The 19372-nt window shown below is 36.4% G+C and overlaps 1 protein-coding gene across 1 annotated transcript; it reads left to right on the forward strand.

The window, feature by feature from the left end:
• The first annotated feature begins 873 nt into the window (after positions 1-873).
• On the forward strand, positions 874-19366 carry slc6a3 (solute carrier family 6 member 3). Its single transcript, XM_077575330.1, has 16 exons — positions 874-1138; positions 1918-2023; positions 4332-4542; positions 4990-5121; positions 6814-7030; positions 8458-8596; positions 9477-9611; positions 11041-11144; positions 12050-12174; positions 13083-13195; positions 13885-14013; positions 14142-14241; positions 15255-15355; positions 16084-16251; positions 16337-16408; positions 17671-19366. Exons 2-16 carry the CDS (start codon positions 1967-1969, stop codon positions 17692-17694), a joined length of 1827 nt encoding a protein of 608 aa, XP_077431456.1. The 5' UTR covers positions 874-1138; positions 1918-1966; the 3' UTR covers positions 17695-19366.
• Positions 19367-19372: the final 6 nt, after the last annotated feature.

Below are 19372 nucleotides of genomic sequence, written 5' to 3' on the forward strand. Positions count from 1 at the left end.
AAATCCGACAACGGAGACCCCAGATTGTTGAACAACTGAAGTTGTACATCACCACCTTTTTGGAACACACGACATTCATTAATTTCATAAGTGAATATTTGCCAAAATGATAAGTTCACCTGTTTGTACATTAAATAACATGTAGCCTATTAAAAGTGTATTCATTTGAATAAAGTCACCGTATTCAGTTTTTATATACATTTTACACAACGTCTTCACTTTGAAATTGAAGTTTGTACATATTTTGAGATGGAGTTAGAAGAGAGAAAAGCTCACATAAAACTGTTTCTTGGGCTGGAAGATACTTTAATATACCAGTATTGGTTGGAACTTAGAATTAGTCTTAAATCAAAATCATTACATATGATCCAAAGACTTCTCATTCTCCTATTTAAATTTTTTTTTTTTTTATAGATCTGTTTTCTTTGCCCTTTTATCACTATTTAGGATAACCAGTGGCCACATTATACAGTCTACAATTTGCTGCATATTTTAATCGGACCTCTGCCATCATATTTTAAATGTCAATAAATACATTAAATGTAAAGAATGTCAATGAGTTTTTCATAAACCAACTGCTGTCTTTGACAGGAGTGATAAAGCAAATGATTCCTTTCTTTTGAAAGGGTGGAATTTGCCCAACAGTTTAAGAATTATTACACCAGTAGAAAGTACTTGAATATTTTCTGTTTTAACATCCTCAATTTCCAGGGAGACAGGATGATTCTCATCAGAGAGGAAATGTACACTGACTTGGATGGTGAAGAGGAGGAATAGACAAAGACATGGTGAGGATGGGAGGGGTCAGAGGGATGGAGTGGTGGTGGGGGTGTTGTTGATTGTTCCTCATATTTCAAGAGTGGTCCTGCAGACAGATCACTACAGCAGACCACACGGTCTTCTGGCTACCACTTCATCATTCACTAGCAGTTCTTTTCATCACTTTCTTTCTTTAGCCTTATCGGTCACTGGGATTTTTGAACTTTTGTTTGTTTCATTTGGAATAGTTTCTGAATTCTAACATACAGTAAATATGTCAATTACTTTTTTTGTAGCCAAGTGAGGAACGTCAACACAACTGGAAGTTGACAGACCAAATTGTCAACTGAGGGAGCTTTACACTTGATACGGGTCAACGGTGAGGTTTTTGTTTTTGTTTTTTACCTTGTTGTCATATGTAGTCTAATAATCAATTTAATCGTATGGTATTGTTTGCAAAGCCAAATTAATTATTTATTTATAGTGAATCGCATTTATTATTGTATTATTGAAAGGTTGTTTTTTGTTATATTGATTAAATGTTTACTAACATTTTTTTTTTAATGAACTGCTTTGGTGAAATAAAACATTGCCGTATGTTGACGTATTTAATTAAAACTGTATATTTCAGAAATTCTAACCATTTGAGGATTTATACTGGTGATAATCCCTGTAATAGTTTATTTTATAATATTACACTCACAGTTAATTTTAGTGAAGCAAAGCTAAACTCTTAATCTCAAAGGTGAATGATGTGCCGAGCTTAGTAAGGTTAGTTGTTATCAAAATGGCGATCAACAAGTGTGAAGTGTAATGAGCGTGCAGCGATGGCCTTGGAGAGACGTATAACCCCACACCCTCCCGTGCTTGTCTTTTTCCTGCATCACTATCGGTTCTCTTCTTGATCTCTTTATATGCAGAAACAAATAGCAACATGCTTTATATTAACGGCATTAAACAGTTTAAAGTGAATTACATTAGGCTGATTATACAATATTTGGGCTGTACTGGTGGGGTACTGGTTAGCACGACAGCCTTATTGAAGTTAAGGTTAAGGGCTATCTAGAAAAGGGATGGGTGTATTTTGTTGACCTTAGGTCTTCAGGGGAATAGTGCTATGTTTTATTGCTTATATTTTTTCTATTCTTCCATAATCAGGGTTATTTGCCTTTACCGAAAGCTGAAGGATAGAGTCCCAATTAGCCTGATGTCATCAGTCGTAGCCCCCGAAAAAAAACCTTCCAATGCTATGGGTCCCAAAGAGGTCAGTGCAAACGTACATGCAGCATTTGTGTCGTATTATAAATGTGTGCTCAACTGGAAGAGAAATGATTCAATGATTGTTGTTCATGAAGTGCGTAATGTGAGTTTGAGTGCAAAGTGAGAGAATGTTAATGTAAATCATGTTTACCTACTTTCATTACATTTTACTGTATATTAGCACAACTATACAGTCTAATTATTTCATTACAGATGTACCAAAATGTATGGCATAACAGTAAATATTCAGAAAGGTTCAGAAAATGTCCTGCATGAAGTTTGTGAGGTGGTGCTGAACTGCACTGCATTACACTGAGCAATAGTTTTTATATTTTGGTTTCTTTACATGAGAAGAAAATTATCTAATATTATAAAATATTATTTTTTAAATTTAATTTACAAAAATAAATTCTGATTTTGCATGTCAAACCACTTTAACTGTAAAAACACAGTATTTCTGTTCTTTAACAAAAAAAACTTCATTAGAAATACGTATATTGATTGTTAAAATATGTTCATAAATGTATTGTAATTTCACAAATATTTGTCTGTTATTTACTGGAATAAAATGTAAAATTCAACTTTAAAACCAGATCAGGGCTAGTTGTATAATTTTTATACTTGTAGATATTTCTTGGAATCAATACATCATATACTGTATAAACAAAATCTGTACCAGCACATTGGGCATATTTTTTGTATTCATGTCAACTTCATACTTTGTGTCAGCGCAGAGTATTAAGCCATCAATTAGAGGGAGTGAACATGTGACATGTTGCCCCACCAATGGGTAAGTTGTCATGGGGTAAGATGTCACATTGGATTTTAACTAATAGAACAAGGACACAATTATCCTTGATTTCCTGTTTTTGTTTGTTTGTTTTTACAACCAGAGAAATTGTTTATCATTGATCTTGAAAATTACCACTGAGCAAGCTTTAACATAAAATATTATGAAATAGATTAAAGTCCTTAGGAACTGCTGGCATAAAGGTCATAGCTCTCAGCCTCAAATACCTATTTTGCATCCCTTAAACTGGAAATTTGAGATTGAATTGAATTTTTTTTTAAATACATAATTTTGGTTAATGGAAGGATGGTTCATCAAGAAACTTAAACAAGTCCTGAAATGTGCGAATACTGTAGTTCTGGAAACTGGAAAATCTATTTTTAAACAATGAAACAAAACCTGGCAAACTAATTTCCTCACTCTTCAGACTCATAATCTGAAGAACAATCTGTCATACATAACATAATTGCCAGAAGTGCATTTTTCATTGGCCTATTCTTTGCATATGTGACAACAAACCCCAAAATGACTGAGACAAGTTGCCCCAAACTACCATGTCGGATAATACTTGCTCAAGTTTAAATTTAGCTTAAAAAAGAGCAGTGACTGAGGCATGACAAGATGCCTGAATCTCTCCTCTAACGAGTCCACATGATTTGCTGCTAGAATTTGTCTATATATGGCGCCTGTTTCAAAATATATGAGGTTGAAATTTTTTACTTTGGGTTGTACAAAACAAATAACTCCCAATGTGCTATTCTCTTCTCAGACAGTATACAACCCCTGACCATTTATACAAAGAAAACTAGTATTCCACTTTTTCATTGCGCAATGTGACAACTTGCCCGTGATACAACTAGCCCCGGTCTCTTCTCTCTCTCTCTCTCTCTCTCTCTCTCTCTCTCTCTCTCTATATATATATATATATATATATACTGAGACATTAACAGTAAAAAAAATGTTAGTTTTACCATAATTTCTTTGTGAATTAATATTTTTTTTCCATCCATCCACTACCAAGTATACATTTCATGAGATCTAAAATTATAAGCAACAGTGGCAGTGTGGATAGAGTATAGTGGTTGTCTGGTATCCCTGAGGTTGTGGATTTGATCCTCTTGGTGAACATGTTGAAGTATCCTTGAGCAAAATACTGAACCCCTAATGCTGTGTCATCATGAATGACTAGTCAAAATGTAAAGCGGTTTGAGAGCCTCGTAAGGTGGAAAAATGCTATATAAATGAATTACCCTAACAGTGAACTGTTACAATTGAAAAATTTTCATCAGGTGTTGGCCATGTTTTGAAAGATCACATTATTGTCATATACCGTTATATTACATAAAATTCTGTTAAAATTGCAGTTAAAAACTGTACTTTTTATTAAGTATTTTTCTGGCGGCCAAGCTGCTGGAAAATTACCGTTTTTTTTTTTACAGTGTTTATCATGATTATGTTGAAAACGACACTGAAATAGCCAAACATGGGCAGACATAGTAACTCATGAATCGAAACCTCCCAGGTGGAGCTGATCCTTGTGAAGGAGCAGAATGGGGTCCAGTTCACCTCCACTACCCTTGTGGCTCCCACCACATCTCAAACCAGCCCCAGTGGTGAGGAGGAAAGGGAAACCTGGGGAAAGAAAATTGACTTCCTGCTATCGGTGATCGGGTTTGCGGTGGATCTCGCCAACGTCTGGAGGTTCCCTTACCTCTGCTACAAAAATGGAGGAGGTGAGTTTAAAGCTTAAAGTTGGGTGTAATGGGAGAAATATGGAGGAATTGGTGGTGTGACATAAAATCAACTTCCTCTATTAAAATAGCTGAGGTGGAAATGAAGGGGTGACATGGTCTACGTTTTTAGTGAAAGAGATTTGGAAAAGGTGAAATGAAGGTGGAAGTTTCCCCTATCATCTCCTTTTTCTTTTCAGCAATTCTTTCAAGCCTTTCAAGAGATCAAAATAAGGATAAAAAAGCAACCACAGCTGCTCTGAATAGATTAGCTCCAACAATTATGGTCACTAATTATGGCTGTTTAACATAGAGCTCTCATTAGGTTTAAAAGCTGTAGCCATAGTCAAGGCTCACACCCTGCTCTGAAGGATGCTTAAAACTGCTAAACATGCGTTGTTGACATGTCTGTTTTGGAAATATAACTAAAATATGTCTCTGTGTGTTCAGGTGCTTTCTTGGTGCCATACCTGTTCTTTATGGTGATAGCAGGCATGCCTCTCTTTTACATGGAACTGGCTCTGGGACAGTATAACAGAGAGGGAGCGGCAGGGGTCTGGAAAATATGCCCCATATTTAAAGGTATGACTTTAATGGTGCATGCACACACGCACACTTATTAGATCCAATGCATGTACCGGTATATCAAAAACTGCTGATATTTGGTTTAAATTTCTAAAGACAATACACATTTTGAACAGACACTGTCAAAATAAAATTAAATAATTCAACAATTTAAATTAAACTTTGTAATATTCATAATAATGAATAAATACATATTAATAATAATAATAATAATAATGTATATATTGTATTATTATTATTATTAATATTATTATTTGAATTAAAAATATATATTTATATATATATATATATTTTTTTTTTTTCTTTATGTATTATACTGTACATGGTTTGCCTGCTTGATCCACTCAATTCATCAATGTTCCCGTCTGTCCATGTGTCCATCTACCTTCCCACTGCACTGTCAACTATTTGACTTCCCTCGTCTCCACGTGTCTGCTTGCCTGCCCACTTGCCTGCCCATTCGCATGCCAGTCCTCCTTTTGTTCACTCGTCTGTGTCAAGCGTCGACAGGCATTGTTTATCCTCCCAAAACATCAGGTTCTGGTTGCACTCAGATGGAAAACAAATGAAAATTAGGCTTTTAGACTCTAGTCCTGATTGTCCGAGTGCTTTTGTCAAACAGTTGCTGACAATCTCTGCAGGTGATTTTCAAAACAATGATGAGCAAGGCAAAGGATGCAATTTGTTTGGATTATTTTTCTTTTCTTTTTTACTTTTTGCTTTTGTTTCTTATATCTATGTATTGATCTATTTTGCGTAAGTATGTGTATACATGAAAATTAATTTGCTTATTTATGAGGTGATGGTCTGTTTACATGCAATTAAATTGACAGACCATCACTAAGACCATCTGTTGCTTCTCCGCATGCCACCAGACATCCATACTGTGTTCAGTAATGTCCTTGTCGGGCTGAAGGTGGCTCATAGTTGTGTTTAAGCATCTTGTGTGTGACAGAGAGAGAGAGTGTGTGTGTGTGGTCTTGTTTTTGTTGCATAGTGGGGCCAACATTACAGGATTTTACCCGTCCATGTGGGGCCATTTTGCAGGGCCCCACAAGTTTAGACCTCTTTTTGAGGGTCAAGACTTGGTTTTAGAGTTGAGCTATGGTTGAGGTTAGTGTAAGGAATGGGGGTAAGCAATCATTTTTGTTGGGTGGGGTTAGAGGAAAGGGCTAGGAAATGGATTATGTCAATGAGATGGCCCCACAAAGATAGTAAAATAAACTAGTGTGTGTATGCAAGCAAGCGTGGGCCTCCTGTCTGTGAACATGTGCTGTCTGTCAGGGTTTCACAGAAGACATTGACGTTCTAATCACACACTTCCCACCCTGTCATTCTCTGCCTCTCAGTGGGGGGATAACAGTAATTATTCAAATGCATACATACACATGCCAATATTGGCAGTAATTATTCCGATCAACAAGCCGGTTTCTCTCAAGATCAATGTATCTGAAGAAAAGGGAGGGAGGATGAATGTCAGTGGAGATGGAGAAACAGTGAACACGGCGGCACAGCCGCGTGTGGCGCAAATACTGTAAAAGGCAACAACCATTGCATCCACTATTCTTACGAGGGTGATATTAGGCAATAGTTACATTCTCAATAAATAAATACACATTCATTTGTATATCACTTTCAAATGTTGGAATGTTTACTTTAAATGATGAATGGCTGTTTTTTGTTCCACAGGCGTAGGATTCACAGTCATCCTCATTTCCCTCTATGTTGGCTTCTACTATAATGTCATCATCTCTTGGGCTCTCTTCTACCTCTTCTCCTCGTTCACTGCCGAACTCCCCTGGGTGCACTGCAACAACACATGGAACAGTCCTAACTGCTCCGACTGGGCCGACAACGGCACAATCAGTGACATTTACAAGGCCACTCCAGCTCAAGAGTACTTTGAGTAAGTTGGCTCAACTTCACCATTTACGGTAGTGTGACAGTGGATATACACTTGACTATAGTACATTTTAGTACAATAAATACTGTAAAGCCTTAATGATCAAGACTGAAACGTTAATAATAATCCATTTTCATTGACATTGTCGTCCAGGTGTAATTTATATAGGATTTAGTATTGTCATTTAGTTTGATGTCTCTAGTATTGATGTTGTGAATATTGTTTCTCATTCATATTCATTTGGAATCCATGTGACCAGGCGCGAGCCAGGTGTCTTCTATTCCAGTGAGCAAGGGGTTGTTTTGTTGTGACAGTTGAAGGTTTTCATCAAGTATAGCTGGAATGGCAGTGTGTTATTTACAGTGAGCCACCAGCAGACAGTTGGACTGCATTTTGTGTTATCTGTCAGAGCTGAATCTGGATTAATCTAAATCATTGCATTAACATCACCAGGACTTCAAGGGGCATGTCTCATTTTATTTCATAGAATTGATTGTTGATGACTAAAACGAAAACGACACAGTGACGGAAATTCACAAATTCCAATCAGAAGAAGGAATTAAACGCGGGTGGGAGAAAAGAACCACTCAGAAACTGTTCACTGCACTTTATTTAATGTTCAAACATGTGTACGTTTATTGAGCAGCTGTGAGATTAATCTCACTCAATTATGCACTTTTTTTTTATTTAGGTGAAAACTAAGTTTTAAGATGGCATATTATTGTCAGTTCAACATGTTTCATTGAAACAAAGTTGAATAAAAACACTGTTGTGTTAAATGTGTCTTGCTTGTTAAACTACAGTTACAAATAGGTGTGTTTAATTCCTGTAAAAGGTTTCAATGTATGCTTGAAGTAAAATTGTTCTTTATTTTCGTCAACAAAAGTTGGATTAAAACTAAAATACTATCAGATGACTGAATTATGACAAAAACGTAAATTTCAGTCAAAAAACTGAAACTAAATTAAAATTTCTTGTCAAAATCAACAATGCATGCATAGGATCACACACTTCCTAACAAGATGACAAAATGTCATTTTAAATATGTACAAAATACATGCATAACTGCAACATATGTACTCTTAATACATTACATTTTTATAATAAATTTCTCAATGCATTTATAAAAGATCCACTATCCTAACCCAGCAACAAAGTTCAAGTTTATTTGTGTCCCCGTAGGGCAATTATTGTTGCAGCAAGCAGTGAACATCATTTTGGAAATAGATTGAAGCAAACAACAAAATAACCACATAATGAGATGTTGTTGTTTTTTTCTAGCACAAAAGTCTGTCTTGCTCAAATATTACCACTCAAGGATGACACAAACCTGCTGAACAGCAAACCAGCATTAAGTGCAAGAACTCCTTTTTATACATTTTTTTGTGGCAGTATACACTTGATTTTCACCAGAATATACCTTCCCATAGGCGAGGGGTGCTCCACATTCAGGACAGCAATGGTATCGATAATCTGGGTCGTCCACGTTGGCAGTTGACTTCCTGTCTCGCTGTGGTCATTGTTCTGCTTTACTTCAGTCTGTGGAAGGGTGTCAAGACGTCTGGCAAGGTAGGGAATTGAAATATGTCATTTCTGATTGTGGTCATTAAGAAAGCAGGACAACAAACATTGTATGTAGGGGAGACTGAGGCTAGTTGTATCACTTTTTATAATTTTATATATTTCTTGGAATCAATACATCATATATAAACAAAATGCCAGATGAAAGACCAAAGTCGTGGGTATATTTTTTGTATTCATGTCATTTTCATACCTTGTGTCAGTGCAGAGTTATAAGCCATCAAATAGAGGGAGAGAACATGTGACATGTTGCCCCACCAATGGGTAAGTTGTCACACCATTCTTTGCATATGTGACAACAAACCCTAAAATGACTGAGACAAGTTGCCCCAAACTACAATGTTGGCTAAATTCATGTTCTAGTTTAAAGTTAGCTTAAAACAGAGCAGTGACTGAGGCATGACAAGATGTCTGAATCTCTCCTCCAACAAGTCCACATGATTTGCTGCTAGAATTTGTCTATATATGACACCTGTTTCAAAATATATGAAGTTGATTTTTTTTTTTTTACTTTGGGTTGTACAAAACAGATAACTGGCACTCATCTCAGCTCACAATGTGCTGATGTGTACTGTCTTCTCAGACAGACCATTTATACGAAGAAAACTAGCATTCCACTTTTTCGTTTCGCCCTCTGGTGGACAAGAAAATTGCAATGTGACAACTTACCCGTGATACAACTAACCTCGGTCTCCCCTACTGTAGATGTACAGTTGGTTGAAGGATTTAACCGAGTAATTTAAACTAAACTTGCTAGAATGCCTATACAGTAGTTTATGTTGCCATCTTGATGTGTCTATAATGTGCATCTATTCTGTCTCCGTTTCTGTGCGTGCATGTGTGTGATTGCCTTCTGTGACCCTCTCAGGTTGTGTGGATCACAGCCACCATGCCCTATGTAGTCTTGACTGTGCTGCTCATCCGAGGAGTCACCCTGCCCGGAGCCAAGGATGGCATTAAGGCCTACCTGTCTGTCGACTTCCTGAAACTCTGTGATGCCAAGGTGAGATACAAGTGGAAAGCAGGAAACCCGAGTGTGGAGGGAGATTGGCTGTAAAGGGAAAAGAGGAGCATTGGGGAAAAAACTGCGACTGCAAAATACAATCATTGGCTTTGGTGCTTTGTTGTTAAATTTGGCTGTGCAAGGTCATTTGTTTTCTTCATTGTATTTCTATAAAAACTAACAGTAGAATAATAGATAAACAGCCATGAAAATAATACATTTGGTCCAGACATCTTTTACAATCTGGGGAGTTGACAATAATGAGACATTTGACATGGCATCGCCACGCCATTGCAACTATAAAATAACTCCTACCACTCGAAAAACAAAATAATTAACCCTATAAAGCCTAAACTATGAAATATATGATAGGAAATTCAGATTCTTTGTAAATAGAGTATTTATTGGTCCTTTTGAACAAACCTAAAAAAAAAATTAACTTCCACATGACTTTTGATTTGTGTCATATTTGATACATCCAGTCACAATGCTTTAAATTTGTACATTTATAACCGTCAAAAATATAATAATAATAATAATAAACAGACATATCAAACATATTAGTATTTCCAAAAATCTGAAAAAACATTTCCCGCTATTATTAAGTATAGATGTCTCACCTTTCTCAATTGGGCGGAGGATCTTGACAGGTCGCTAAAAAAGCCTTCAGCTGTGTGATACTGCCCTCTAATGGATTATCCGTGCAATGCATGTGTCAGACCATATACTTCAGGATTTTAATGGGAAAAAAATATTATACTCATGAAATAGAGGGCTCAAAATGTCTTATATTTAATAGCATACGTTTGGGGTTATAGGGTTAATTAACCCCTTCGGACCCATAAATGATTGCAGTGGACATGACATATTTTGCGTCTCTAAACCAATAAAACGCATAATTTAGATGAACACTTCTGGCTCATGATTGGATCCTAGCTAACCATTCACAATTGCAAGTTGATTTGCATGATGTTCATGTTAACAACGTTACATATAAGCTTGGTAAGTTTGCAACACGTTACAGCCATATTATCCTGGCGTCCACTGTAACAAATAAAAACATGAGATAACCCCAAAAACATTTTTCCATGTTGTTCTTATGTGGCAAAGGAGTAAAAATCAGCAAGAAATAAAAAAATTGCCAACGACATCTTCAAGTATCTGCAACTAAATACTCAAATATGAGAAAAAAGAGGAAGTGAGAAAGAAAGAGAAAGAGACACACACATTGCAGGGAATTTGAGAATTAGATTAGATAGATGCATGGCGCTGTAATTTGCAAAATTACCCCTGTATTCACAAGCGTCTTTCATCTATTGCCGTTGAATGAGTTTCCTGCAATTATCCCTAATACTGCCTTCTTTCCTCCCCTGTGCCTTTTGTTTGCCGCTTCACACAAGTGTACCTTTTCTGTCACCCATCCCCGCAGGTTTGGATCGATGCCGCCACACAGATATGTTTCTCGCTGGGAGTCGGGTTTGGTGTGCTAATCGCCTTTTCCAGCTACAACAAATTCAGCAACAATTGCTACAGGTAAAGAGACGCTCGCGTGAGGAGTTGCCTCACACAAGTGAGTTACAGAAGCCTTTGAAGCTCCTTGAAACCTGCCTTGTGTTTCACATATTGTTGTGTAACACAAAATAAGCATCAGCCATTATTTAAAAAAACTTCCTAGAACGTTCTTGTTTTTTTGTTTGGTGTTTGGTGTTATGTTGTGTTTTGATATTGATGTAGCATCGTGATAATAATTACCATAAATGTTGGATATAATTTATACTCTTAATCCATTCATTTTGCAGACCAGGTACATACTTAACTCATTTGTACCCAAAAAGGAATAAATATGTTCTATTTTAAATATTACCATGGTCCCAAAAACGTAATTGCACGTTTTTGTTTACATTTTTTCTTTTTCTTTTTGTTATGCTAGAGCATACATAAGGCTTTGATGCAGCCTCTGAACTGAAGAGAACACTTGAAGCAATGGTAGTTATTACAAAAACGGCCAGCAGGTGGCACAGAGTATAAGAGATCAAGCAGGGCCATGTTGCAAAAAGCTCTTTTCCCACATTGTTTTAAACATATTTGTGAATAGTGATGAAACTTAGCTATATTCTAATGCTAACTGTTGCAAAATGGAAACAGATAGAAATATACTTTTCCTGATGAAAGAAGAGACTCTAATCTTTCTTTTGGTAGGTTCCATGTTTTTATAGCAATAAAACACAATATTCTGTGCATAATCAATCAAAATCCAGTGAAACAGCCGGGAGCGAAGGGGATTGCTTCAGTGAAAATGACTAAGAGTGAATGAGTTAATAATGCAAGTGTTGATTGGTCATTTGTATCAAGATGGTGATGATGGACTAATAATGATCAACTCTGCATTCTGTCTTTTTCATATTCAATCTTCATCGGATTTGGTTTGAATGATGCAGGGACGCCATCATCACCTGCTCCATCAACTCTTTGACCAGCTTATTCTCTGGCTTTGTTGTCTTCTCCTTCCTTGGCTACATGTCACACAAGCACAATGTGTCTCTGGAAACGGTCGCGAGAGACGGTATGTTGCTATTGCAATGATACACAAAATTCACGGTTTGAGTTGATGTTTTAGTGTCACAGTTTATAGATTATAGATGATTTTTAATTAATGATGATAATTATTTATTTGAAAATATTTATTTAAATTATTTATTTAAAGTAATGATCATTTATTAATTATTTTTATTTCATTTTTTTTTTTTTTATTTTATTATTGTTATTTAATTGTTTGCTGGGAATGTTATTTTTTTTAATTACACCATTTTCATGCATTGTTTTTTTTTTGTGTGTGAACAGCTGATTCTGAACCACTAAAAATTGTGCATCCATGCTCATTTTTAGATAAGAGAAGAAACTCACTGAGGTTCAGCAATGTATACAAACAGTGTTTGTATTTGGCTGCCACTATTTCTGCTAATTATTCACAGGTTGTCAGAGCTGTCCATGGTGCTGATACCACTATTTTTTATGTAATGGCTTTTTATGTCATGAGTTTGACAACCTGATTAACTCGTAAACGTACAGTAATTTAAATTCTTTAAATAGTAATATGGATAAACGTTACCAACAAATCTACATATTGAAGTGACACTGGATGCAATATATACCAAACAGTGAGTAGGCATGCACAATATAATGGGATCCAGTACAAGCAACGTTTTGAAAGTTACGTTACCTGTGTACTGTTGACAGACGCTCTAAAAGAGGTATTTATTTAAAATCCCATTGCATACTGTTTACTTCCATTGTATTTTCTCTTTACAAGAAAAGTAACATACTGTACTAGACTAGTATGACTTCTAAATAAGATATAGTAAAGTTTGACACCACCGCATTTTTTGATACCGACCTTTAACCACATCTAAAACGTAATGTTGGCTTTAGAGTGAATTTACTTATAATGTTGTTTTTATTTCTGCTGCTTAGGGGCTGGATTGGTGTTTGTTATTTACCCAGAAGCCATTGCTACATTGCCTGGCTCATCAGTGTGGGCAGTCATCTTCTTCATCATGCTCCTGACATTAGGCATTGACAGTGCTGTAAGTATACAGTCACTTTCCTTTAAAACGTCATCTGACAGCATCTTACAATATATGTTCCATATAGCTGATTTAATGCGACATCAAAGTACTTTTATACATGACCTAAATACAGTACAAAGTTCTTGTTGTTTTTTTGTAGCATAAAAATGCCTAGTACAAAATTATTGTAAATGCATAATAAAAAAAAATTGCAACTGTTTTAAAGTTTATCCAAACCTTTATCCTTACTTCCTTATCCATCACATTTGAAGGGACTCTCTCTTCTGATAACATGGCCGCCATGTCTGTCCATACATTGTTTTGATGGGAACGTTGCCCCTGCCAACATATTGGCACACTTAATAGCACACGTGTCAAGATCTGGTCCTCGAGGGCGTGCGTCACCCGTTTAGGGATTTGAATGACTTAATAAACAGTAATCAGGGGGGGTGGGGGAGCTTTTATAATGCACTTTATTATAATTAAAATGAATCAGATTAATCGATTGAATAATGATTAATCAATTCTAAAAATACTCGATAGGGACAGCACTAATAAGGGATACATAGCCACCATTCTGCATGACCAAGCAGATGAACAGGACATGTTAATTATATGATAGTCATAGATTTTTATGTACAGTAATTTAGTATTTCATTTGAGAGGCAGTGTAAAAGACATTTCTCCTCTTCTTCTGTACCTTTTAGATGGGTGGGATGGAGTCCGTCATTACCGGTCTGATTGATGAATTCAAATGCCTCCACAAGCACCGAGAGCTGTTCACCCTCTTCATTGTGTCCGCCACCTTCCTCATCTCTCTCTTGTGTGTTACAAATGCAAGTATCGTACTGAGACTCAGAGCGTGTGGTACTATTTCCACTCGTTATGTAATTATGTAACTAAGATCTTCAATCTGTATACTGGGTTAAAACGTGACATTGTCTTTGTTTTTCTGTCACTGTAGGGTGGGATGTACGTGTTTACTCTGTTGGACCACTTTGCCGCAGGGACGTCCATTCTGTTTGGAGTGCTTATTGAAGCCATCGGTATTGCGTGGTTTTATGGTGAGAAAAAGTGATTGAACAATAGGAAACAAAAAGAGGATTCATATTATCGTGGCGAGCAATGCTGATGTTATATTAGGGCCCTGATGAGAAATCTGTCCGTATGGACGTGCTGTGACTCAATGTGACCCAGTTCTATTAGGCCCAAGTGTAAAGAAACAAAAATGTCCACACACACTAATGGTTTTTGCCACTTCAGTCTGTGACCACCTCAGTGTGCCTCCTGCTTGAGGCATAATTTGTCTATTAAATGATCATAATCATGTTGTGACTGCCGTCGTAAGGATCCGGGAAATTGTAATCAATACTGACTGCTTACTTTGAATATGCTAGTTATGCACTGCAAACGAGATGTAGAAAAGATGAAGAGCAAAGTTGTACCCTATCCACTTACCAGAACGTGTCAGCAGAAAATTTTGAAAGCGAAATGATCATAAAAACAATCTGAAGGTCGGGAATGAAGCGCGACTTGAACTCCTGTCTTGGGTTATTTTTCACATGTCCATTCACCTCATTGGGAGGATTCAATACTAACTCGGCCTCAGGCAGAGGGGTCTGTATATTGGCCCACTTTGGTGGGGTTCGACCTTGGCAGGCCTGATAAATCAAGCCTGCGGCCTCGGTGAGCCCTTTCTTCTTTTCCTCTGAGCTTGAACAAGAACCTTTCAACCCTGGCCACTGTGGTCTTTCGTTCTGGTGTCCATCTCAATAAAAACCTCAGCAGCAAGAGATGCCTTCTGGGAAGGAAAGCTCTGAAAAGTGAACTTGTGCTGTATTGTATTATAACCAGGACTATAACTGTATTTTTGTATACAATTGAGAAATGTACCATTTATAATTTGTGGACACTTTTTTTTTAAAACCTGAATTTAGAAGGCAAGTCAGTAGTTTTTAATAAAAGGTCAAATGAGTTAGCACTGATAGTCAATGGATTTTGTTGAACAAATGAATTAATTAAATTAATTAATTAATTAATTAATTTAATGCATTCTGATTGTTTACTTGTGTTCCAGGGGTGGACCGTTTCAGTGACGACATCGAGGAGATGATTGGTCAGAGGCCAGGCAGATACTGGAGGCTGTGCTGGAAATTTATCAGCCCCTGCTTTCTCCTGGTGAGTATCTCTCATCCCATCGTTTTGGGCCGCCATTACATTTATTGCTTTATTTCAATGACCTTTTTTCACAGGAGTCATTAAAAAAAAATAATCAATAAATATGACACATGCAATTTATTGGATGGATATTCCCATGTAATTTTGTACAGTGAGTGGTGCATGGGTGGAGGCAAAACAACATAGTTGCGTCGCACAGTCTGAGGGGGTGCTTTTAGAATAGTCTTAAAATGATAATGATAATAATCCATTCAGATCCCTACAATGATTCAGAGGGATTGTCGCACATTGCTGTCATATTGATGTCAAAATAATGGCACGCATCACACATGTCTGCGGAGCTCATAATCTGCCTGCCTGCGCCAACATTTAGACCTACTTTTTGCGAGTCTAAAATGTCATCTACTTGTATCATCGCCCAGTGAGGCATAGTCCATCCACCAAAATACACAAACACGATAAATTGGAATTGACCTGGCATAAAAATCAAGATGCCCCCATTTTTATGTCAAGCCCCCCCAAAAGACTAAATATCCATCCATCCATTTTCGATGGTGATGGTGAGCTAGAGCCTATCTCAGCTGACCTGTCGTTTTGAAACTGAGATTTGCTTCTTTGGCACTGATTAAAGCGAATGTGACTCCCGATTTGGCATTCAATTCACATTGTCCTCGGGAATGTGATTTTATCTGATTTTTTTATGTTTTCTTCCCCCCAAAATCTCTTAGTTTATGGTGGTAGTGAGCTTTGCAACATTTAACCCACCCAAATATGGCACCTACATGTTTCCTCCTTGGGCTAACGTGCTGGGATGGTGCCTGGCCATTTCTTCCATGACCATGGTGCCCCTTTACGCCTTCTACAAGCTTTGCCGCCTACCTGGAAAGTTGTGTGATGTAAGTCTGAGCCAATTCGCGTCCCTGTCAAGTTTCGGTAGTGTTTGGGGAATAATTACAATTTTTGTCTTTTCTACTGGAACAGAGACTGGCCTATGCCATCACCCCAGAGACAGAACATCATCTGGTAGACAATGGAGAAGTTCGTCAGTTTACAGTAAGTACTGATTTGGTTGTTATATATGGGGAGAGATTTGTCTCAAAAACATTCATACAAATAAATTTGTGATTTTCACATATGTTTTTGAGATCCACAAATACATCCGTAATTTTCACATGCTTTTCAGATTCACAAACATATTCATAATTTTCACATGTTTTTCAGATCCACAAATATATCCGTGATTTTCATGTCTTTTTTTAATTTGGTGTGTGCATTTTCCATGACTTTTGATTGCGAGTTGTCAAAAATGCGCTTGAGGATCGTCGCGTTTTGAGACAAACGTCACGCTGTTTCGAGATATTCACACACACAAGCCCTCAAGATATTCACATGTGTCTAAGGCCCGTTCCTCCCCCGTCCACTGGGAGGCAGTGTTGGTGTCCCCATTGAACGGGAACGAGCCAATTCTCATTTAAAATTGGACATTGAAAAACATAAATTGAGTCTTTATCTGACCTTCCATTATGTGTTTCTTTTGCACAAATCGGGAAACAAAAAATAGTTTGTTTCCCTCAAGTTTGTTTTAGCTTCACTCGAAAGACATTCTTCTTCTCCTGTTCTTTAGCGTAGAAGAAGAACATTTAACAGCAGAAGAAGAGTATCTTTCACGTGACGGCAAAACAAGCTCAAGGGAAACAAACAAAAGGTCGCATTTTGTTTCTCGACTTGTGCAAAATAAACACATAATGGAAGGTCAGATAAAGACGCGATTTATGTTTTTCAATGTCCAATTTTAAACGAGAAACGTCTCGTTTCCCGTTCAATGGAGACAGCAACACTGCCTCCCCGTGGGCGGAGGAGGAACGGGCCTTAGACACACGTGAACATATTGAGGGCTTGTCCATGTGAATCTCAAAACAGTGTAATGTTTGTCTAAAAAATAAATGTGCATGCACGACGATCCACAAACACACTTTATTTATTTTTATTTTATTTTATTTTTTTAAATTTTTAAATTTTTAAATTTTTAAATTTTTAAATTTTTAAATTTTTAAATTTTTAAATTTTTAAATTTTTAAATTTTTAAATTTTTAAATTTATTTTTCTGGAGAACACACTTTAGACAACTCTCAAGCAAAAGTCATGGAAAATGCACACACAAAACTAGAAAAGACGTGAAAATCACAAATGTATTTGTGTGAATATTTTTGAGACAAATCTCTCCCCAGAGTTACATTCTCATGCTTAAAAGTGACTAATTGGTCGGTTGTATATTGTTCGTTTAATTCATCGCCTTATTTTGTTTCCTCCCTTAGCTTCATCACTGGCTGGTTGTCTGAATGCTTAAGTGAACGTTTCAATGAATGCATGCACAGCAAAGGTCTGAAATATGACGTAGAAGAGATGAGAGGAGTGCTCGAGAAATTTTGAAAGTGCCGGAAAAAATCTTGTAAGAAATCGTAGTGTGATTTTAATTTCAACTGTGGATGTGTGAAGCTGTGTGTAAACCCATTTTGGTTTGACATCAGTGAACCTGAACCTGGTACCGTGCGTGGTGTTTCACCTGCATCTTCTCGGAAATACTCAAAATGATGCTGCATAACTTTAGCATGTTGCTCATCTTCACTTTGCATGTAATAGTTCAATTTCATATATTGTGTATAATGACTAAAATGTGAGGTGAAGAAGCTGACAAAGCATTAGATTATTTTTTCTCCCCCAAATGATGATGAAATAGTAAATATTGTTAATTTGGGGTTGTAACATACAAAATGTTGATTAGAACATTCAAACATGTCTACAACAAGCCTACATCATGTTTATTTAATTAATGTATTGTCTTCTTTTAATGACTGTTAAAACACTTGCAACTCATTTCACATAGTTAACGTTAAATACAGGAAATAAACTACAGAAAATATTCCGATAAAACAACAATAATAATACTTTCTAAGAAAAAAAACAACAACGCTCAGCTAAACTCAAACTAGTAGTCAAGTTATAAAACATCATCAATGTTAAAAAACAGTATTAGGGCAACACCGAATCGCAAAGTAGCTATTATTTAACATAACATAATAGAAAAATGAGAATAAACTATCAGGCTAATATCGCAACATTATGAGGGGGATAAAACACATAGTTTTACAAAAATGACGTTATAATATTATGTGCCTAAATAAGATGCAGACTGCTGCAGAGCGTGTCAAGATCCAATTTAGTATGTTTGGCACATCAGCACCATCAGTAAGTAAGGCGTTTAATACAAATTGTGTCCTGAGAATGAATTGACTAAAATTGTCTTACTTACTCACAGTAAAATGTAATCTTAATCTTACAAAAATGTACATTAATGTAGCATGAAATATTATATGTGCATTGGCACTAAATCAGTCAGACTGTTGATTTAACAACCAAAGACTCGAAAACTCCAGGTTTAACCTTAACTGAGCTGTCTTGTTCTCTTGGTTAATATATTCCATCTTTATTTTAACAGTTTATGTTTCAATCTAAAAAAAAGAAAAAAGCATCAAGCTTTAATTGCACTCATCGAAAAGCACTCTCAAGACTGTTTAATGGCTGCTTTTTGCTAATCTGCAAATGAATGATGCGATATGTATTATGAGCTAAACTATATATAGATAGCCTATTGTAGCTTTGAGTTCATGTGTTGTTGGGAGATTTTATGGTATTGTATTTAATGATAGTTATGATACATGACAAGTGTATTTATTTATGATATATAGCCTACACAATATAAGCAATGTAGAAAATGTATGTATGTATGTATGTATGTAATATGTATGTATAAAGTATTTACTTTGTTACCGTGAAGATACATATTAGCCTTAAGGATCTCAATGACAATTACAGTCCATGTATAATCCAAATAAGCTTTTGTCTGACCCAAAACCTGAAGGAGTCCTGTTTCAAGTATTTCAACAATAATGACTTGTGGTGTAACATTGTGCTGCATTCAGTCAAGACATTAAAGGGTTCAAAAGTCCTGAACGGCGG

The sequence above is a fragment of the Vanacampus margaritifer genome, chromosome 9, assembly GCF_051991255.1.
Source record: "Vanacampus margaritifer isolate UIUO_Vmar chromosome 9, RoL_Vmar_1.0, whole genome shotgun sequence".
Lineage (NCBI taxonomy): Eukaryota > Metazoa > Chordata > Actinopteri > Syngnathiformes > Syngnathidae > Vanacampus > Vanacampus margaritifer.